Source organism: Salvelinus alpinus, chromosome 5 (genome assembly GCF_045679555.1).
Source record: "Salvelinus alpinus chromosome 5, SLU_Salpinus.1, whole genome shotgun sequence".
Lineage (NCBI taxonomy): Eukaryota > Metazoa > Chordata > Actinopteri > Salmoniformes > Salmonidae > Salvelinus > Salvelinus alpinus.
Window position 1 is genome coordinate 64,150,694 of NC_092090.1, and position 23,225 is coordinate 64,173,918.

At 44.3% G+C, this 23,225-nt stretch overlaps 2 protein-coding genes across 4 annotated transcripts; one reads left to right on the forward strand and one right to left on the reverse strand.

Annotated features, from left to right (window-relative positions):
* Nucleotides 1-716: 716 nt before the first annotated feature.
* Nucleotides 717-2,827, reverse strand: LOC139576504 (large ribosomal subunit protein mL41-like). Its single transcript, XM_071402677.1, has 2 exons — nt 2,721-2,827; nt 717-1,603 (listed from the first exon to the last, which is right to left on the reverse strand). The coding sequence occupies exon 2, from the start codon at nt 1,563-1,565 to the stop codon at nt 1,158-1,160; it is 408 nt and encodes a 135-aa protein (XP_071258778.1). The 5' UTR covers nt 1,566-1,603; nt 2,721-2,827; the 3' UTR covers nt 717-1,157.
* LOC139576503 (patatin-like phospholipase domain-containing protein 7) lies at nt 2,817-23,079 on the forward strand. 3 transcript variants are annotated; one of them, XM_071402674.1, is made up of 35 exons: nt 2,817-2,921; nt 3,927-3,979; nt 4,138-4,224; nt 4,502-4,598; nt 4,866-4,939; nt 5,267-5,364; nt 5,509-5,649; nt 5,951-6,110; nt 6,343-6,423; nt 6,672-6,800; nt 9,595-9,675; nt 9,780-9,906; nt 10,301-10,393; nt 10,611-10,714; nt 11,389-11,547; nt 11,813-11,890; nt 12,211-12,416; nt 12,616-12,747; nt 13,097-13,220; nt 13,441-13,630; nt 13,910-14,059; nt 14,370-14,433; nt 14,567-14,735; nt 15,432-15,614; nt 16,146-16,264; nt 16,807-16,963; nt 17,183-17,299; nt 17,629-17,698; nt 17,929-18,045; nt 18,237-18,385; nt 18,661-18,813; nt 19,005-19,121; nt 19,404-19,488; nt 19,578-19,702; nt 20,253-23,079. In XM_071402674.1, exons 2-35 carry the CDS (start codon nt 3,929-3,931, stop codon nt 20,295-20,297), a joined length of 4,032 nt encoding a protein of 1,343 aa, XP_071258775.1. In that variant the 5' UTR covers nt 2,817-2,921; nt 3,927-3,928; the 3' UTR covers nt 20,298-23,079. The 3 variants fall into 3 exon arrangements, with proteins under 3 accessions (XP_071258775.1, XP_071258776.1, XP_071258777.1); XM_071402675.1 differs by having other exon boundaries at nt 19,663-19,702; XM_071402676.1 differs by lacking the exons at nt 19,578-19,702; nt 20,253-23,079 and having other exon boundaries at nt 19,009-19,121; nt 19,404-19,493.
* Nucleotides 23,080-23,225: the final 146 nt, after the last annotated feature.

Here is a 23,225-nt window from a genome sequence, read left to right on the forward strand (position 1 = left end):
TCGTTAATGATAACAAAAGAAACGGAGTGAAGTTAAGCACAGGCAAAATCCTAGACGAATACCTGGTCTGTTTTACATCAGACACTGGGAGATTAATTCACCTTTCAGCAGGACAATAACCTAAAAACAAGGCCAAATCTACACTGGAGCAGTTTACCAACAAATTAAAATGGTTGTCTAGCAATGATCAACAACCAATTTTACAGCACTTGAAGAAATTTGAAAAGAACAAATGGGCAAATGATGCACAATCCAGGTGTGGAAAGCTCTTGGAGACTTACCCAGAAAGTAGTGGCTCAGGTGTGAATACTTATGTAAATGAGAGTTGTATTTATTTTTAGATACATTTGCTAACATTTCTAAAAACCTATTTTCACTTTCTCATTATGGGTTATTGTGTGTAGATGGGTGATACAAAAATATATTTAATGAATCTATAATTTATGCTGTAAGGCAAAAAAATGTAGACTAAGTTAAGGGGTCTGAATACTTTGACGGCATTGTATGTGCTTTTGGATGGGTCAATTAGACCATGGCCATATCAAGTTAGTTATCAAAAAATAAAAAGTGATTTCAGAATATTTATTCAAGTTAGCTGGCTAACTCATTGATCCCACTTTGTAGTATACCCCTCTGGAGGCAGAGGCAGAAGAATGCATATTATATTTCCCACGACCGTACCTGCCTCGCTTATTTCAATGTTCAAAACACAAAACAACCAGCACCAATTATTTATTTTTTGAAAATGTCAAATCTTCAAGATGGAACACTTTTGGTAAAAAGCAAAGAGTGATGAAAATACATATTCACATGTAGATTTGTACTGAAAGTGCTATATCTTGGAGACTTTACTTCCGACATGTCCCCATTGTTGGCAACCATATCAACAGTGGACTAATGAACAAAATACTAAAATATGTTTGAGTGAACTATCCCTTTAACGTATGCTAAAGGGATAGCCCAACAGTTTGAGTCCAAATACCACATACTAGTACTTTCAGCAAGCACATTCACAATACACCACGGTCCAGTAACATATGATCAGCTCAGCGGTCTCAAATGGTTAGCAACTACTTGACCTCCCAACACAAACAAAATTAGTTAACGATTCTTGATACTAAGTCAGAGTTCCAGATAGATCAGATTGGGTGGCCTTTTTATTGTATAAAGTTCTTTGGGTATAGTTTAAATAACTTTCCCTCCTGCGTGGGCTCAAATCCGTATTTCTCCAGCTGTTCCTTATCAAAGGAGCCTTCCTCAAAGTCTTTCTGGATCTGCTGGGCCACAGCCTCGGAGAACAGACCCTCAGGGGTGACAGCGGGCTCCGTTCCAGCCGGGGTGCGGTACGACACGTAGGGCTTGAGTATGAATCCCTCCAAGTCAGGCACCACAAACTGGGGGATCATTGCCTGTACTGGAACAAATTTTCTGCTGGAGGTTAGTACTCCTGTTGGCTGTGCCCCTCTGCCTTTGTAGTGAGTCATTGAGCCACGTTTGCTGGTGAATTCAGCCATACGATCGGCTCCTCTCACAATGCCCCGTCGAAGAGCATTCAATACGCCCATCGCATCGAAGAGTTTTGGACTCAAACTGTTGGGCAAATCTGTATGGAGTCAATGAAATGGGTGAGATTACAATGGGTACTTTGGTAGCTAACAACAGTAAACATAGCTAAATCACTATTTCCTCACTGCTAGGAACCTACCTCTACCAGTTCTTTCACATTCGTTTAAATCAAGTAAAATGAGACTGGGATGAAGAAACAGAATAAAGTAAGCATTTTAACTATTGACCGTTTGAAACCCCTGTGTGAAAATGTGAGTCAAACTGTTGCAAGATATAACACATTTTTATTTACAACGATGGCTACCAAAAGGCAAAAAAGCCTCCTGCGGGGACGGAGATTAAAATATTGTTTTGCTAAAAATATTGGACAACACACACATCACGACAAGAGACACCACAACACTACATAAACTAGTATAGTGTAGATAATCATTGTACCAGTTAAACCGCTGTGAAATATAGTTTCCATAACCAAAAACATTGTTGTTTTAGCTGTTTGAAGCTGGTGTACAAAAGTAAAAGAGCAAAAACAAAACTTAACGGGAGCATAAAATACTGAACATAGAACAGCTTTACCGCTTCTTAGTCTTGCTTTCAAGTAGAATGATTGATCTAAAACTAAAATGTCTATGCAAATTTGACCAGGTTGACCGAAAAGTTACATATTGCCACTAATTGAAATACTGTAGAACTACATTAATTCATATGGAGGGTGCATTGGAGTCAACATGGGCTTCTTCTGGAGAGTGCCAATACGGTAGTTTCAAAGCCCATCACTGGCCAATATATAGCATTAACAAGCCAGGGTTTATATACAACAGTATTGTAAACATGACACATTAACACGTTCCATATTGTAACTGTTGCTACCTGAAGACATATTCATTGCGAAAAACGTCTGGGCATTGTTGTCTACGCATAGCTTTGTTGGTAGCTGTTGTTAGCTAGCGTTATTTAGCTTGGTTTTGTACCCATGTGTTTTGCTAGCACTAGAGTAGTTCGCTAGCTAGCAAAAGACACGGGTCAACGACACTTTGACTCTCTGTTTCTAAATAGCTGTACGGTCATTGTTGAAGTAGAAAGCAAGATAAGCACTACATGGCGATTAATATCACTTTAGCGATAATATGTGTAAAATCTATAGCTACACTCACCTTGAACAGCGCCAATGGCAAGATAGACACATTCGAAGACCCCGACGTCAGAATAAAACGTTTTGTGATTGGTTTGATTCAGTCAGTGATAGCCAATTGGAATTCCAGATACTGGCAGTGAGTCATCGGGAATTGAAAGACATGCAAGTGTACATAAAACTTTGACAGTAGAGATAGTGGAACGTTAGGTAATACGAACCAGTAAGTATATTATTGTAGCTAATATTTTCATTTAACCATGTAGTGCAGTGTAAATAATTTGTGTTTATTTGACTGCATGGCTACAGACGGAGTGTCAATGGGCATTGGGCAAGTCGGCATAACGGGACTTTGTCTGTTTGCCTGTCAGCCCATTTAGCTCTGTGTGACAGTGATACAACTTTGGCCATATAACCGTCGACTGCCTGAACCTATGAGCACCAATTTATTAACTGGGATTAAAAGTAACTAATTGGAAATGTGTTCGTATTCTTCCATATTTATGTCGTAGATACATTATAGCTATTTAAGGCAAGGGCGACGTTAGTAGAATGTCATACCTGTGCGAATTGACTGTGTGTCTGTCCGTGATGGGTTTGTTTATCAATATAAGGGCACAGTTAGAGGAAAATACCATACATCCAGATCTTGAAATCAAGCCGGCCATGCACCTGCTCAGTATTTAATGATCTAGGCTAGATCATGCAAATTTGATATACTCAGGATACTAGGCCCTATTTGATTCCTGTCATGAACAATCTGTTTACTGGGGTGTGTATGAACTTGTATCTGTGCGAGAGGTCTCTAACGCACAGATACAGGTTCAGGGTGTGTAGTGTAGTAGCCTAGACTTTCTACTTGCTTGTGGGTGAGTCTATTCAAGTATGTGTGTGCAGTGGCCAGTGGGTGTCTCTGGTTACAGAGTGCAGAGCAGGTGCAGACAGACACACTGGCAGTACACACTGTGACTACAGTCAGTGAGTGATACAGTGTTCTCATTTGTAATATTTTTTTTCTTCTCATTTGTATCTGTTTTGTTTTGGCATAATGGTTTTAGGGTTTCAAGAATTCACATAGTGCTCCTTTTGATTAGGCCGATCAGAGTGTGGAAGGACTAGGACATTTCCCTCTGGTTCCTTTTCTCAAACTATGTGAAGAATACTTTATTTTATCTCTTCCACTGTGACTTGGAAAATGCATGTACACTGTTTGCCTTTTTTTGGCTAGGAATGGATGACAAGGTGGATGACAAAGATGAGGACAGCTGCAGTATATACCCGGTAATAAAACCAGTTCAAGGTCTCCCACCAATTCAATAGGTCTACTACCCTGTCTATTACACAGTGTCCGATTCCATTTCTCTATCTAGGCTTAACCTTCTTGATGCCTGGTCATGAATAGACATCTGTTGAATGTTAGTTTCCTGCTTGTTTTGTAGAGCCTGGTGCCACTTGGCAGTGAAATTAAGGCCAGGATGCAACATTGGATGGAGGACAGAACAGAGACTGCTATGCCATTGCCATTGGTAGGTAGCTACCCAGCACTCTCCTCTCCAGCACTGACTCTGTGAACAGTGCTGTTGTGACTGTTCTTAGATCACCATGCCAGCAGCCTACTGAGGCTGCATCCAAAATGGCACTCTGTTCCCTATAAAGTGCAGGTCTACTAAGGCTCTGGTCCCAAGTAGTGCATTATATAGGGAATAGGGTGCCATTTGGGACGAACTCCTAGCCAATATATTAGATGTCATTGTGGTTGTGGTTTGGTCCACGTCTAATAAATATCTTCTTTTGCCCTCCCAGTGGACTGGTGTGCTGGTCGTAGCTGTACTGGCTGTGTTGGCAGTGTCTCTCATCGGCATGGCTGTGTTTTTATTCTACAGAAGATACAAACAGTACAGTCAGTACTTCCTGCCTCCATTCTCTCATAAATGAAGAACTATTTGATTTATTTGTTTGTATTTATTTAGAACCAGTTGGTGTACCGACCTACCTTTATCTATATAAGACAGATAATAATATATACAGGCAAATATTTCAAACCAGTAAAATAGTGAACATTGTTCAAGTTCGTCAAGTTGTAATAAAACAAATAAAGTAATTTAGCTTTAACAGCCATATAGGCCTATGTGTTCATGACAGTATGTGCTGTATGTTTTTTTTTCAGAGGAGCAGCAGCCTCACTATCGCTTCAGGAAAAGAGACAAAGTTATGTTTTATGGCAGAAAGATCATGAGAAAGGTCAGTCCCACTCCATCAGGCAATCCCTCGCACATTTTGTCTAGAGTGTCTCCCTTAATTGTTTTGTGTCATTTTCAATATAAATAGCACATAGAGATACAGTAAAATACCTGTATGTTAGGCTCTACTGTAGCCTGGTCAAGCAGACCGACCATTGGTTAAGCAGACCAACCACTGGTCAAGCAGACTGACCACTCAAGCAGACAGGTTTAATTTCACTTCACTCGTTAGAATGGGAGCTATCACGAGATCAGGCTGGTTTCACAAGGCTAGCTATACTGAATTGATTTAAATTAAAACATCTCTCCCTGTTTTTTACTGTACCAGGTGCAGACCTTGTCCTCTACCTCAACCCCTACCTCTACCTCAGAGTCACAGAAGCATCGAATCAGGAAGAGAACTAAAGTCCTGTCTATAGCGCGAAAGTGAGTCATGACTACACTGTGTATTCCGATGATACCTGTAGTGATAGCCTCTCTTTTTCTGATGGTGAACAGTTTGTACGAGTTTTGTATGTTTTAAGGATACGTTTAAACACCATGCACGAACCCTAACACTTTGTGTCCCAGAATACTGCGCATTAGGAGGGAGCCCCCCACCCTGGTGGCTAAGGAGCCCCCTCCCTCTTTGCTGGAGGCTGACCTCACAGAGTTTGACGTGCAGAACTCTCACCTGCCCTCTGAGGTGCTCTACATGCTTAAGAACGTCAGGTAAGGGAACCGCAAACACGTAAACACCTAGACTAGGGACACTCAAATATGGACCTCCAGTCTAGTTCCACTGATGATTTTTTATTCTTACCCTTTAGTCAGGGACTGATTTAGACCCAGGGTACCTGGTGAGTGCAATTAACTACCAGGTAAAAACTATTCGAGTGTCCCTCACCTAGACTGAGTAAATGATGGGTTGTCATGTTGTAAGGTGCTGCATTACCAACAGTTGTTTTAGCAAGCCCTATAAATGATAACCCCTGTGTAATCCATCCCACTATGGTCTGTGTGCTGTGTCCAGGGTCCTGGGCCACTTTGAGAAGCCTCTGTTCCTGGAGCTGTGCCGTCACATGGTGTTTGTGCAGCTCCACGAGATGGATACACTCTTTCGTCCCGGGGACATCGACGACAGCATCTACGTGGTGCAAGATGGCCGTCTGGAGCTCTGCATACATGAGAGTGTAAGATCCCTACATGCTATATCTGTTGCTGGAGCAACCTCATCCTGAATAGGAAAATGAAGAAGGCCCACACTCAGATAGAAAGGAAAATGTATTCCATATTTGACTACAGTTTTGCCCAAAGATCATGAGGGGACGTGATCTCACCCATTACGCTGCATTTACAACTATTACAATTATGTACTTAAAGTTTGATAGTCAAATGCAAGTAACATGTATTTTGTTGTTATAGGATGGGACAGATGTGGTGGTAAAGGAGGTGTTTCCAGGAGACAGTGTCCACAGTCTGCTCAGTATCCTGGATGTCATCACTGTACGTTACGCTTTCCACTCTCATTTACCCTCTGATTCAGCTAGCGCATGTTTATGTATCCACTGCACTCTGATAAGTACCTAAGACACAGGAGGCTGGTGAGGGGCGGACGATTTGTAGTAATGGCTGCAATGGAAAACCATGTGTTTGAGACCATTCCATTCCAGCCATTAGAATGAGCCTGTCCTCCGATTTTAAAGTGAGACCAGCCACCACTTCTCGTCCTCTACCCCCCCTATGCATCCTAGGGTCACTCAGCCCCCTACAAGACTGTATCTGCCAGAGCTGCAACCTCTTCTACCATACTGCGTCTTCCAGCTGCTGCCTTCCACTCTGTGTTTGAGAAATACCCAGAGACCCTGGTCCGTGTTATCCAGGTACTGTTACTATCAGTGACAGACGGACCTAGGATACATCCCAAATGGCGCACTATTCCCTGTACAGTGCCTATAGAAAGTCTAGACCCCCTTGAACTTCTCCTCTTCACATTTTGCTGCCTTAAAATTTTTATCTAAAAATGTATTAAATTAGATTTTTTTTCATACAGATCTACACAACTTACTCCACATTTTCAAAGTGAAAGAAAGTTATCGAATATTTTTCAAATTAATAAAAAAAAAACTGAAATAGCGTAATTGGATAAATCTCCGCCCCCCTGAGTTAATACTTGGTGGAAAAACCTTAAGCAGCCATTACAGCTGTGAATCATTTGGAATAAGATTTGACCAACTTTGCACAACTCTTAGGGCAACATATATCCATTGTTTTTGTTGAAATTGCTGAAGCTCATAATATTTGGTTGGGAATCACTGATCGACAGTAATATTCAAACCTTGTCTCTGATTTTTTCTTTAAGCAGATTTAATTCAGGACTGAGACTAAAATCACTCAACACCTCTTGGAAAGCCATTCTGGTGTGTATTTTTTGCATTCAAATTTGTGTAATTGTCTCACTGGAAAAAAACCTCTATCCCAAAGTTAGGTTTTCAAAAGAGGAGTCACAGGCTACTTAAAGAAGTGGCTCGGAGTTCCACGATGCCTTACCACCATAGGCCTCTATGGAGATGGTGTCCTCAAGCTGCCCCTCACCAGTCTAACAGAGGAATTCAAGTGTGCAAAAACCAGGCTCCAGATGACACGGAATGAATCTCGAGACCCAGTGGTGAGCAACAAAGCGCCGACCTTGGCAACTGGGCGCAAATGGAGGCCAGGAAAAGCAGTCCAGGAGGCAACAGCAGCCCTCAGACATGCTGACATTGTGGGTCATGTTCAGCAAGGGAGAGGACGCCTTGGGCTAACTAGCCATGCTGCTTGGAGTAAGGCCAGTGCACCAGAGCGGCGGAAGATGGTAGTGCAGGAAGTACGCCATCAGGAGGAGGCTGCAAGGTGGGCCAAGGCAGTCTCTCTTGCCAAACAGGGACAGTGGACTCGATGGGACAGTGTGGAGAAGAGGAAGATCAGCTGGAAGGCTCTGTGGGCCATGGAAGCGAGGCGGTTGAGCTTTTCCATCAGAGCAACATATGACGTCCTTCCAACACCAGTTAATCTTCACCAATGGTATGGTGAAGATCCGGACTGTGCCCTCTGTTCCATGCCAGCCAACCTCAGGCACATTCTCACAGGGTGTAAAACAAGCCTCACCCAAGGACGCTACACTTGGCGTCACAACCAAGTCCTTAAAAACCTTGCGTCCGCCCTGGAGTACAAGCGAGCTGCCACCAACTCCCTACCACCCCCAGCAGCATCACACCCCTTACGGACGACCTTTGTCCGCGAAGGGGCTAAACCACCGAAGAGCAGCTCTACACCATTAGAGCGAGACCAGCTGCGCTTGGCCCGCGACTGGAAAATGCTAGCTGACATTGGCCGGCAACTTGTGTTTCCTCCGGAGATCGCAACCACCACCCTAAGACCTGACATGGTGCTCTGGTCCCGTTCGCTCAAGAAGGTCTTCATCATTGAGCTCACAGTACCCTGGGAGGACTCAGTAGATGAGGCTTATGAGCGAAAATATCTGCGCTATGCCGATCTAGCTGCCGAAGCACGGCATCATGGCTGGAACACAGAAGTCCGATCAGTGGAGGTGGGCTGCAGAGGTTTTGTGGCAACATCTACAACCAGACTGCTTAGAGACCTGGGAATTAAGGGCCAGAGCCAGCGTTCGGCAATCAAAGCTGTATCTGAGGCGGCAGAAGGCAGCAGTCAATAGCTCTGGATGAAGAGGAAAGACCCCAGCTGGGCCCCGAAGTGAGAGGGCCAGGAGGTATGTGGTCAACAATGCTTGACTCAGGGAGGAGGACGCCCCTGCCATGCATAGTCCCATGGGATGTTGGCTATCAACAACAAGGCAACTCCTATGACTAATTGGGAATGGGACGCAAGCGTAGGATTGATCACCCTGTCGCTGGCCGCCTTTGGGGAGGGTGTATAGTGTGAAAGGCCGAAACACCCTAGGAACCAAAGGTACACTACTGACGATGCGCTCCCCAAATTTCACCAGGCTCACTGTTCATGAACTCTTGGAAGTGCTTGCACAAAGGATAGTAACATCTCATCCTGTGTTCTTGGAATCTGAATCAGAAGACTGAGGCAGGTTTTCTCCTTTCATATTTATTTTGATCCTGACAAACTCCCCAGTCCCTGCCCATGACAAGCATACCCATAACATGTTGCTGCCACCACCGCAATATTGGATTTGACCCAACCCTGTAGTTTTAAATTTAAGCCAAAAAGTTAATTTATTTGCCGTGTTGTCTTGCAGTAGGTTGTGTAGATCTGTTTTAATCCCTTTTTAGATTCAATTTTAAGGCAGCAAAATGTGCAAAAAGTTCAAGGGGGTGTAGATTTCCTATAAGCACTGTAAAGTGCACAACTTTTGACCAGGGCCCATATAGTTCTGGTCAAAAGTAATGTACTAAAAAGGGAATAGAGTGCCATTTGGGATGTGGTCTGTACACAGGGAAATCAGCCATTATATAATATCACTCAAATACTGGAGATTACACCTCCTGCCTGGTTTGTAGGCAACTGTGACATTATCCTGTAGTTACACAGCTAAACCCAAAAAACTAAATCACTGAGGATTTTGTATTTTCAGACATTTTCAGGGTTCTGCTCTCTTTACTAAAACAGTGGAGCCATTTGTTGCTTTTTTGTTATTGTCCTTTCTAGATCATCATGGTACGCCTGCAGAGAGTCACCTTCCTAGCCCTTCACAACTACCTAGGCCTTACCACCGAGCTCTTCAATGCGGTATGACACACACACACACACACACACACGACTGGATATTTAATCTTTGAAGGGGATGTATACTCCTGATGGTTCTGTGTGTGTGTTCCATGTTTGTCTTTCAGGAGAGACAGGCGATCCCCCTGGTGGCAGTGCACAGTGTGATAGGTGAAGCCAACCCGAACAGGGGTCGAGACAGACATCAATCTCGGTCTGATGAGTCTGGCCATGAGAAGGGGCCCAGCGACACAGGTTAGTTATTATAGGATGGTCATCTCACTGGTAAATGCCAGCATAGAAACCAATGTTAATTCTAGCTTTGGTTTTGCATACGGTTCCAAACATTCCGGTAACTTTCCCCAAAAAACAAATCCCATTTGGAAGATTCCTGGAATCAGGAGGGAATAAGCAGGATGTTTGGGAGTCCTCCAAGTGGGGTTTCTGGAAACCTGCCAGTTTTGGGAAAGTTACTGGAAATGTGCCACCCTAGTCTGCATTATGTCTGGATTACATTTGGATTACCATATCATGAAAATATGAATCAGATGGATAAGTGTGGAGGTTGTTATGTTATGTCACTATGAAGAATGGTGGCTTGCTGGAAAGCAGGACATACTCATGGCATAGCTGAATGGTGTTGTTTCAGAAATTGGAGAGAGGAAGTCCTGTCTTTCAAATAGCAGCCCAACCACTAAAGGAAAAAGATCTCGTTCCCAGTCCACTCCTATGGCAGTGTCAAGTAAGCATACATTACCACACACACACACGCACACACACACACACACTGGTCAGACCACATAGTAGTGACCTGTACCGTACTGTAAATCTTAAGATATTGTTGAGGAATTGCACTTAAGCGTTTGCGTAAATCGTGTTTTGTGAATCCGGCCCTGTACTGTACAAGCCCTGGTCCGTGTGTCTGAATGCTTTTTGTCTCTCTCCTCACACTCTTTGAGGTGCCACATCGGCTGACCTCAACATGGCATATCAGCGAGCCAGAGTAAGAGAAGAAGCCGCTAAAGCAGACACACCACCACCAAGTCCCCAGGTCCCACACAAGGTCTGTGATGCACTGCAGATTTACCAGACACATGTCAGTGTAACAACGTCCATAAGATACATAGACACATTCCTAGTTATGTCTCTGACTCTTCCTCTCTCCCCCTCTCTCAATTCAGTTCAATTCAAAGGGCTTTATTGGTATGGGAAACATATGTTTACATTGCCGAAGCAAGTGAAGTGGACAATTAAACAAAAGGGAAATGAACAAGGGAAATGAATTAATCAGAAATGAACACTTAACATTAAACTCACGAAAGCAAAAAATAATATAGACATTTCAAACGTTATATTATTGGCTATGTAACAGTGTTGTAACAATAAATAAGGAGATACGTACAGTTTATGTGTTTATAGGTCACAAATCTTGCTGCTATGGTGGCACACTGTGGTATTTCACATAATAGATATGGGAGTTTATCAATATTGGATTTGTTCTCAAATTCTTTGTGGGTCTGTGTAATCTGAGGGAAATATGTGTGCCTAATCTGGTCATACATTTGACAGGAGGTTAGGAAGTGCAGCTCAGTTTCCACGTCATTTTGTGGGCAGTGGGCACATAGGCAGACTTGGCTCTCAAGAGAAGATAGGCTATGGCAGCCTCTCTCGATAGCAAGGCCATACTCACCCCCCCTCTCTCTCTCCCCCCTCCCCTTTCTCCCTTTCATTTATCAGTCCATTCTGAAGAAGAGTGTGACCATGGTGCACACTCCCTCTGCTGTGTTTCACTACTCTGAGGCTGGAGGAGGTCAGTCAGGTCACATCCACCACAGCAAGGTCAACGCCATCTTCCAGGCTGCCAAGAAGGACCTGCAGCGCCTCATACAACTACAGGTACTGGATGGCTCTCTCTGGGTCTCAGTATAAACTAGAATACATCCAGCAGGCTGGCCCCGGAGAGCCACTGTATGTGCAGGCTTTTGTTCCAGTCTAGAACTAACACCCGATTCAACTAATCACAATCCAAATGTAAGACTATTTATTCTTCATCAAGACCTGGGCTGGAACAGAAGCTGCACACACTGCAGGAGTTTGGACATTCCTGCCAAATTTTCTGACCCTCTTCTTACCTCCCTATCTCTCTCATTCTTTCTGTCAGGACCCCAGTCTGCTGGAGGGCAGGGTGACTCTGCGTCAGGTCAAAGCTGGCTGTGTGTTGAACAGCCAGGGGGACCAGGTCAGTCTGTCTGCATGCTGCCTGGTAGTGGTAGACATATCCTTTAGCCCTGAGGCTAGAGCTCATCTCAGTAAAACATCTGCTTCTTCTCTGTCAGCAGCACGGGCAGAAACGGTCAACGTTATTTGTCTTATAACTGCATTTTACAAGTGGTTCATTTATGTGTGTCAAAAGGCACTATTCCCTATAGGGTGGACTACTTCTGACCAGGGCTCTAGTCAAACGTTGTGCACTATATAGAGAATAGGGTGCCATTTGGGACTCGCCCATTGACATTATGTATAGCTGTATCTCCCTGTGCCGTCTGTTCCCTCTGGTAGGATGCAAGTGTGCAGTTTGTGATCTCGGGGGCGCTCCATGTGTACCAGCGGACGATCGACCGTGAGGAGGACACCCTGCTGTTTCTGACTCACCCAGGGGAGATGGTGGGTCATCTGGCCGTGCTGACTGGTGAACCCCTCATCTTCAGCGTCCGAGCACACAGGGACTGCACCTTCCTGTCTATCTCTAAAGCTGCCTTCTATGAGTATGCCATTTCCCTTGTGTATAGACACAGACACACAGATGCAGGCACAGAGACACGCACACACACTCGATGTCTGATGACCGTATTGTTACTGTAATTCTCATATTTGTCCCAGACCCTGTTGTCCCACACCCTGTTGGTGTGCATGTTTTTGTGCACAGTAGTTGCTGTCTGAATATGTGAATGTGGGTCTATGTAGGATCATGCGCGAAGAGCCAAGGGTGGTGCTGAATGTGGCTCACACCGTGGTGAAGAGAGTGTCAGGCTTCGTCAGGCAGATAGACTTTGCTCTGGACTGGATGGCTGTGGAGGCTGGCCGCACTGTCTACAGGTACCTGCTGAATAGCATAGAAGTACATATAGAACACTAGAATGTGGCATCCTAGCAACATGATAAAAAAACATCCATCTTGGTCAGGAATTATAGGATCTCTATGCTGAAAGGTCTCATATCCACTATCTCCCTCAAATTCAAATCTGGACCTCGAAACCAGTTCACCTGCTTTTTTAAACTTATTCTCCTCTAATGAGGGACTGATTTTAGACCTGGAACACCAGGTGGATGCAATTAATTATCAGGTAGAACAGAAAACCAGCAGGCTCCGGACCTCGTAGGGTAAGATTTGAATACCCTGGTCTATCTGTTTCTCTGTCTAACTGCTGCATCCAACCGTTCCTAGGCAGGGAGACAAGTCGGACAGCACCTTCATCGTCCTCAGTGGCCGCCTGCGTTCTGTCATCGCAAAGGATGATGGGAAGAAGGAGTTGACCGGAGAGTATGGTCGCGGTGACCTCATAGGGGTGGTAAGTGCTCTATAATCCCATATTCTTTATGGTTTATGTATTTAACTCTAGCCTGGTTCCAGATCTGTTTGTGCTATCATGTCAATTCCTTGTCACCCATTGTCATGGCTTGACAATGAGTTGGGAAGAGCACAAACAAATCCGGGACCAGGCTAAGTTAACTTCAAGAGATGGAACCCTTGATTAACTGTTGTTCATAGAATTTATGTGGTGTTCTCAGGTGGAGGCCCTGACCCACATGAACCGAGCCACTACAGTGCACGCCATCAGGGACTCTGAGCTAGCCAAGCTGCCTGAGGGGGCCCTCGGCTCCATCAAGAGGAGGTATCCGCAGGTAGTGACCAGACTCATCCATCTGCTGGGACAGAAGATCCTTGGAAATATGCAGCAGGCTAACGGACCCTTGGCAGGTTAGTGTACACTACCGTTCAAAAGATTGGGGTCGCTTAGAAATGTCCTTGTTTTTGAAAGAAAAGCACTTTTTTTTTTGTCCATTAAAATAACTATTGTAGCTGGAAATGGCAAATTATTTATGGAATACATTTCTAAGTGACCCAAATCTTTTGAACGGTGGTGTAGATTTAAAATATATGTGTCAGGGGGATAGTGTGTGTGTGTTCTTGTGTTTTGTCTGTCTCAACCACCCATGGTGCATCAGCGATGCCTCTGTCTTCTTTCCTCTGTTGTAGCCTGTGGTCTGACGCTACATCCCCCCAGCAGTAAGTGGGATTCAGGGAGCCCGGCCTCTAACCTGTCCACTGTGACCATCCTGCCTGTGTCAGAGGAGGTGCCTCTTACAGCCTTCACACTGGAGCTGCAGCATGCACTATGTGCCATTGGTACATATCATTACTACTAGTCCTGCTTAACCACTCCCGGTGACTCAAACAGTAGATGTCCCGTGTGGCTCAGTTGGTAGAGCATGGCGCTTGCAACGCCAGGGTTGTGGGTTCATTCCCCACGGGGGGACCAGGATGAATATGTATGAACTTTCCAATTTGTAAGTCGCTCTGCATAAGAGCGTCTGCTAAATGACTTAAATGTAAATGTTGTTGGACTTAAAAGTGATCTGCGACTACTAATTATTTTTCACTATAGCTTGCTGGTCTACATTCAGTATGTACTATTTTATTTCTGTTGGACTTTTAGGTCCCACCTTACTCTTGACCAGTGACATCATCAAACAGCGACTGGGTGCTGCCGCACTGGACAGGTAGGAATGACGTAATCATTTCAGGCATGCACGCTGTTGTCTGCGTTAGCATATTTGGGTCAAGATCAACTGGTTGTCATAGTTGAAGGAAACACTTTATAGGATACACACATCTCAACCCTCTCCTCTGTAGTGTGCATGAGTACCGTCTGTCCAGCTGGCTGGGGCAGCAGGAGGATATCCACCGCATCGTTCTCTACCAATCAGACGATACCTTGACCCCCTGGACCCAGCGCTGCATCCGCCAGGCCGACTGCATCATCATTGTGGGACTGGGAGAGGCCGAGCCGACCGTGGGCGAGGTAAACAAAATGCACACCAACACCTCTGCCTTTTTTCTTGAACCTTTGTTTAATCCGGAAAGTCCCATTGAGGTCAGAAGACCTCTTTTACAAGGGAGACCTGGCCAACAAGGGCTGCTCAATAAGAAACAACATATACCTATAGAACCCTATCTGCCTAATGGGTATTAGGAAAGTCGAGGGCTTACTTTGTTTTATGCAATCTCTATGAAGTGGGATAACTGGTCTACTGTGTGTATGTGGGGATTAGGGAAGTCTAAGTGGCTTCTTAATTAACTTCGCTAGGATGAACCCCTATTAGTAAGACAGTTTATTAGGGGTTAAATGATTGAAGCTTAATGAGGAAGAAGAGAAACAGGGCTTGTCTCTTTCATTGTCTGCTGTCTGATTGACATGAAGGACACATATCAAGGGACACCCAATCCCTCTTCTACAGTGAATTACTTATAAATCAAATGTATATTTGAAAACATATGAACCTAGTCTTATAGTGCATTACATAAGAAATAGGACATAATTTGGTATGCATCCTAAATGGCACCCTATTCCCTCTAGTCCACTACTACCTATGGGCCCTGGTCAAAAGTAGTGGCCTACACTAAGAATAGCGTGCCATTTGGGACTCACCCTTAACTTAGGTCTCCTCCACTGTGGGTGTGACGCTGTTGTCCCTGTGCCGTGGCCTCTGTCCCCTAGTTGGAGCGGATGCTGGAGGGCAGTGCAGTGCGGGCCCAGAAGCAGCTGATCCTGCTGCACAGGGAGGACGGTCCCCCGCCTCAGGGCACTGTGGAGTGGCTCAACATGAGGAGCTGGATCTCCAGACACCTGCACCTCTCCTGTCCACACAGGGTCTTCTCCAAGAGGAGCCTGCCTAAACTGGTACCCTATATGCACACACATATAAGGCTGACACACACACGCGCGCAGACAGGAACGGAGACAGGCACGCACACACACGCGGGCAGGAAGGCACGCATACATACACATACACCCCTGTCCTGCCCAAATTTGGTATTTTCCAGTAGTAGCCTGTCCATGCTAGTACACACACACCTCAGCTAGAATAGTCATAGCTCCTCTCACTGACTAGACAATATTCAACCTACTTTTTCAATCTTGGCTTCTGACCTGCAGCTTGGTTCACTCTGCCTCACTGCTCGTATGACGCACGTCTCAGAAGGAAGCCTTTAGATATCATTACTGAGCTTTCCGAAAACAATCTTGACCAAGCTGCTTCCCAAATGGCACCCTATTTTCTATATAATGTATAGCGCTCTGGTCAAAAGTATGGCACTAGGGAATAGGGTGCCAATTGGGACGAATCACACATTTGCTGACTCTTCCCCTCTACCGCTGCTCCTGTGGTGCTGTGCTCCTGTGCTCCTGGGGTCCCGCTGTGGTTGTGCTCAGAAAGAAATGTACCAGCGTGTGTTCCAGAAGCCTCCAGACCGCCACTCTGACTTCAGCCGTCTGGCCAGAGTCCTGACAGGCAACACCATCGCCCTGGTGCTGGGGGGAGGAGGCGCAAGGTACTGCTAATCTCTTTCTAGACCTCATACTCCAATGTAACAGGCTGCACTATCAGTAGTACCTTTTTAGCTGATTAGATCTGTCATCTGCAGTCGCCACATTACAGATTTCTACAACTGCAATTATCCAAACACCATTCTTTTAGGTTTATAGTCCCTGGTTATGGTTTTCTTGTTTTTTTTGCCCAACTTGAAATCATTTGAATATTTCTAGTATAGAGAGTGTATGGCTGTTCGTGTCATTGTTCACTCTGGATGCCTCTTTCCTCTGTCTACCTTGCTATGAGGCCTCTGTCTTTCGATAATGGCTTTTCTGTCTTTTCTGCTTTCTGTTCTTGTTCCCTTTTGCTCTGGCATGTCCAGGAGCTGGGTCACGGTGGGTATATTCTCTAGTCCCGTCAACACTGCTCCCTCTGACTGTCCACTCAAACGCTTCGTTAGGCTAAACGTCCCCCCTCTTTTACTCACACACTGACTGTGCTTATTGTCCAGTGTCATGTTTTGGACTCTGTGTAACCTACCTGTGGTCCGTGTCCCTCCAGGGGTTGCTGTCAGGTTGGCATCCTGCGGGCGCTCAATGAGGCGGGCATCCCTGTGGACATGGTGGGCGGCACCTCCATCGGCTCCCTGATGGGGGCGCTGTACGCTGAGGAGAAGAGCAACAGCCATATGAGGGTCCGCGCTCGCGAGTGGGCCATGGTGAGAAGATACAGGACGGCCGAAGCTGGGCTCAATGCATAAGAGGATGTTGTCCTAATCCCAAATGGTATCCTATTCCCCATATAGTGCACTACTTTTGACCAGGGCACTAGTCAGAAGTAATGCACTAAATAGGGAATAGGGTTTAAGACGTAGCCGTTGTCTTTGGCTCCAGAGAAGTTGATCGTAAGGTATCTCTCCACCTCTCTCCAACACCAGGACATGAGGTCCATCTTCAAGAAGGTGTTCGACCTGACGTACCCTGTGACCTCCATGTTCTCTGGGGCCTCCTTTAACAACAGCGTCAGCGCTGTATTTAAGGGCAAACAGATCGAGGTGAGAGGACAGGGGGTTGTAGTCCACACTCCACTTGACAGGATCCCATTGTGAATAGTGATGGTTTTAATTACGCCTCTATGATCAGTTTAAAAATCTGGATTATTTATTCATCCCTAGATTTGACCCATACTTATGACTGCTGGCTTATGACATCCATTTAACATGATCTCATCTCATTGCTTAAATGTATGCATAAATAAGACCTTATAGATGCCAAGTCTTGGTCATGATATGGTTTCAGTTTATTTCAGGTCAGCTAATAGTTTATTTTTATCAGCTAAACATTTCTTCTCTCTTTCCCCCGCGTGCTCCTCCTACTCTCCTAGGACCTGTGGATCCCCTACTTCAACATCACAACAGATATCACTGCTTCATCCATGAGGGTTCACACTGACGGTCGGTCTGGCTTTATTCTCAATGTCGGAAAATGGCACCCTATTCCCTATATATAGTCTACTACTTTTGACCAGGGTCCATAGGGCTCAGGTCAAAACTAGTGTACTATATAGGGAAAAGGAGGCCATTTGATACGGGTCAAAAGTAGTGCACTATGTAGGGAATACGTTGCCATTTGGGACCTTTGACTCTGTTGAGGTATTGAACCTCAGCATGCCCTCCTCTTGTAGGTTCCCTATGGAGGTACGTGCGTGCCAGCATGTCACTGTCTGGGTACCTGCCACCCCTCTGTGACCCCAAAGACGGACACTTACTCATGGACGGTGGCTACATAAATAACCTACCTGGTCAGTATTTATATGGCCATGTCTCAAACAACTATAAAACATGACGTTAAAAGTGAGCATACATGTACAGTTATAGTGTACAAGTTAGAGACATTACCTTGCATGTGATGTACACAGTAGATGCCATGGCTATTGGTCAGTGTTTGTCACTCTCTCTCTCACCTTCACTTTATATATATATATATATATAGCTGATGTAGCTCGCTCCATGGGAGCCAAAGTAGTAATAGCCATCGATGTGGGCAGCCAGGACGAGACTAACCTCACCAACTACGGTGACTCACTGTCTGGCTGGTGGCTGCTATGGAAACGCTTCAACCCCCTTGCAGAGAAAGTCCAGGTGAGTCAGGAGGATGTCAAAAAAAGAATGCTCACAACCTAGAATACCTTGTGGTCATTTAGTTCACAATGATTCATATCTGCTGATCACAACAGATCTATCTAGCCTGTTTTAGAGTGCTCCAAGTCCTGTTGACCATATTGGTCCTTTTTGGATGTTTTTCCTGGATAAGCCCTATTGTTGTTGAGGACCCCTGCTACTTTCCTTTGTTGGCTGAGGCACGGAGGCCGACCTGAACTCAGATCTATTTCTGTATTCTTCTAATCCTCTATAAGGTCCTGAACATGGCTGAGATCCAGACCAGGCTTGCTTATGTGTGCTGCGTTCGTCAGCTGGAGTTAGTTAAAGACAGCGACTACTGCGAGTACATCCGGCCGCCCATTGATCACTACGGCACCTTAGAGTTTGGCAAGTTCGACGAGATCGCTGTGAGTAACTGCCCTCTGTTCCTCACTGAGTGCGTCCCAAATGGCACCCTATATAGTGCACTATATAGAGAAAAGGGTGCAGTTGGGGAAGTAGACACTGTCTCCATGGCTCTCCATCTGTCTCGTCTCATCATAATCTCACCTAATCACCCCCCCCCTTCTCCCTCTGTCTCTCGCTCTCTCTGTCTCAGGAAGTGGGCTACCAGCACTGTAAGACAGTGTTTGACATGTGGCGTCGTAATGGGGTTGTGGACAAGATGATGAAAGACAGACATCAAGAGGAATTTCATAAGACGAAGAGCGGCAATGTGAGTTAGCTAGTTACACAGACCGGTTCTCAACTGCACCACACCTTGTTTCTATTTCAGATGTTGCAGCAGCTACTCCAACCCCTCTTCAGCCTTGGTTGCACATCTCATTGGTTTATGTTTTTTTCTTTTGTCATTTTTGACTGATTGCTTCCGATACGAGCTGTTATGAACTGGACTGTGGCAGTTTCCTAATTTACAGTTGCCAATAAATGGTCCTTTAGACTGTTGACTGGCGTGTGTGTGTGTGCGTGCGTGCGTGTGTGTGTGTGTTTTTTTCAGGTGGTCACGTGTCCCAATGCCTCCTTCACTGACCTGGCAGAGATTGTCTCTCGAATTGAGCCTGTCAAACCAGTCCTGGTGGAAGGTGAGAGGGACACACACACACACACTTCCTGTACCTATTTGGTTCCTGTGTTATTCTCTACACCTTCTCTGTCTTCCTCTCTCCCTCAGAGTTATCAGATGAATACCAAACAGACTATGATGAGGAGGCTATAGAGAGTGCTCTCTCTGACTTTGACATGTCTAATCCCAACAGTGGAGCGGAACACACAGAGGGGGAGGAGACTGCAGACACAGTATGTACAAGGTTGAAGTCCAAATGGCCCCCTATTCCCATTTGGGACGCACACATATACCCACTGAAGCAGGATCCAGGATTACCTTTAGGGAAGTAACTAGTAAATAAACAATATACCAAGGAATTTTCCAGAGATTAAAAAAACGAAAGTCAAGAGATCAGTTTTACACAACCGATGTTGTGTTGTTTGATCTTCTACAGTAGACAGAGACCATGCTGCTATAACTACTCACCTCTTTTTCACTCTTTATCTCTCTCTCTCTCTCTCTCTCTCTCTCTCTCTCTCTCTCTCTCTCTCTCTCTCTCTTTCTCCCTCTCTCTCTCTCTCCCTCTCTTTCTACCTCTCTCTCTCTCCCTCTCTTTCTACCTCTCTCTCTCTCCCTCTCTTTCTACCTCTCTCTCTCTTTCTACCTCTCTCTCTCTTTCTACCTCTTTCGCTCTCTCTCTCTCTCTTTCTATCTCTCTCTCTCTCTCTACCTCTCTCTCTCTTTCTCTTTCTCTCTCTCTCTCTTTCTACCTCTCTCTCTCTCTCTCTCGTTCTTTCTCAGGATGAAGAGATTCAGATCAAGGTCCGATGTCACCAAACCTCATGACCAGCAAACCGCCAGACAGTGTTGATGATGCATAACATCCATCATATTCATGATGCACTGTTTCTCCATCCGGTTAGCAGTGGTCCTCAATGCCAGTCTAGACTTTTCAAAATGCACTATTTTTTTAAATTATTTTAGGAGATGCTCTACAGTATGTCCAAACATGAATGAAGGACAAATGTACACTTTGTGCTCTTTGACATCAAAAAGGATTTACCCAATCAGGGAGCAGAGATTAATATTATATCACTAATATCGTATCATATACACACCCAGAGGGTAGGTGTGGAATGTACAATGTGAAATGTGAGTTCATGTAAGGGAGCAAAAATAAGCACAAGTCATACAGTTGAAGTCGGAAGTTTACAAACACTTAGGTTGGAGTAATTTAAAACTTGTTTTTCAACCACTCCACAAATTTATTGTAAACAAACTATAGTTTTGGCAAGTCGGTTAGGACATCTACTTTGTGCTTGAAACAATAAATCTTTCCAACAATCGTGTACCGACAGATTATTTCAGTTATAATTCACTGTATCACAATTCCAGTGGGTCAGAAACTGGTGTAACTGAGTCAGGTTTGTAGACTTCCTTGCTCGCACACGCTTTTTCAGTTCTGCCCACAAATGTTCTATAGGATTGAGGTCAGGGCTTTGTGATGGCCACTCCAATACCTTGACTTTGTTGTCCTTAAGCCATTTTGCCACAACTTTGGAAGTATGCTTGGGGTCATTGTCCATTTGGAAGAACCATTTGCGACCAAGCTTTAACTTCCTGACTGATGTCTTGAGATGTTGCTTCAATATATCCACATAATTGTTCTTTCTCATGATGCCATCTATATTGTGAAGTGCACCAGTCCCTCTTGCAGCAAAGCACCCCCACAACATGATGCTGCCACCCCTGTGCTTCACGGTTGGGATGGTGTTCTTCGGCTTGCAAGCCCCCCCTTTTTCATCCAAACATAACGATGGTCATTATGGCCAAACAGTTCTATTTTTGTTTCATCAGACCAGAGGACATTTCTCCAAAAAGTGCGATCTTTGTCCCCATGTGCAGTTGCAAACTGTAGTCTGGCTTTTTTATGGCGGTTTTGGAGCAGTGGCTTCTTCCTTGCTGAGCGGCCTTTCAGGTTATGTCGATATCGGACTCGTTTTACTGTGGATATAGATACTTTTGTACCTGTTTCCTCCAGCATCTTCACAAGGTCCTTTGCTGTTATTCTGGGATTGATTTGCACTTTTCACACCATAGTACGTTCATCTCTAGGAGACAGAATGCGTCTCCTTCCTGAGCGGTATGACGGCTGTGTGGTCCCATCCTGTTTATACTTGTGTACTATTGTTTGTACAGATGAACGTGGTACCTTCAGGCGTTTGGAAATTTCTCCCAAGGATGAACCAGACTTGTAGAGGTCTACAATTTTTTTGTCTGAGGTCTTGTCTGATTTCTTTTTATGTCCTGACCAACTTGCCAAAACTATAGTTTGTTAACAAGAAATGTGTGTCGTGGTTGAAAAACGAGTTTTAATGACTCCAACCTAAGTGTATGTAAACTTCCGACTTCAACTGTATCATACCATAATAAGCTGGGTCCCATCCTTACAAAGTCACCTGCACATACACAGCGAGAGCACTTCTTTAATGTGCTGCTATTTGCACAGATCCAACATGCTGTTGATCAAAACCCCATTGTAGCGAATTTGGGGGTAGCCTCTAGGTGTCGGGTTAAGGTCACTACACTATTTATCATTTCTCAGCCGTTATGTTTAGGTTAGGTTGTATTATGATCAAGGTCATTGCATTTACATTTCATTCAGTATACTGTGGTGACATCGTGAAACTATATGAACTCAGTCCAGATTATCATTGTCACTCAAGCATATCAATGCATCTTTGTACGCTCTTTTTTCAGTTGCCATATGTGCCTTTCACATTTATGGTTTTTACAGAACAGCTCCTTTTTTTGACTGACTGATTGATAGTGATGGATTTGATGGCATATGTCCTCATTACAAACAATCTCATTAGATTGGGTTGCAAAACAATCATATTGTATAGTATTATGTTGTTATTGTTGTTCAGAGTGTATGTATGTCCTCATCACTTTAAGTACTAGATTAGTAAATGTTATCAGTTCTAACTGATTAACTCTGACAGCCCTAGTTATCACTTTAAGGGATGTAGCAGAAGTATTGTTATTTGCATTGTTAGGAGGAAACTTGAGCTCCATATTAGCAGGGATGTGTCAGTGATACCATGCTGTATGTGTTTTTTTCTTAGACTACCTTCCCTTAGCAGGGTAGAACTTTTAATGAGATTTTAGTCAGGGTTGTGGAATATCTGTGGTACACCACTAAGAAGAAAAGGTGTAGGAGTATCAGAAAATAGATCATACTTTGATATTATTTTATTGACACTGTTCCCACTGAGCACACCCTGGTTGAATCAACAATATGTCCACGTAATTTCAATGAAATTGTATTGAAACAACTTGGAATAGAGGTTGAATTGACCAGTGGGTTTTGTCTTTTATGATTTGAAAACCCGATATAAAATAATAATGACTTGATTATGAATTAATTACTGGTTGACTGAATGGGCGACCCAATATTCTTCTTCTTCAAATAACTGTTATCTCCTTTTTTTTGTCTACTGCAATTCAGCTTTTAGCTGCGAATGTGTACAAGACAGACTAACTAATAATAAAACCTTGATATATTAGTGACAAAAATGAGTTAACAATAAATGTCAGCCTATAGGCTGTTGTTTCGCTGTTCAAAGCCTTTCACTGTGTTATGCTGTCAGTAACCTCGTCCTCAGGCTATTGCGCATTTGGGAAAAGGTGTCTGGGAACGAGATTATGCTGTCAGTAGCCTATTTAGTATTGATGTGTGAGATATGTAATGACTAATAGATTGCACTGACT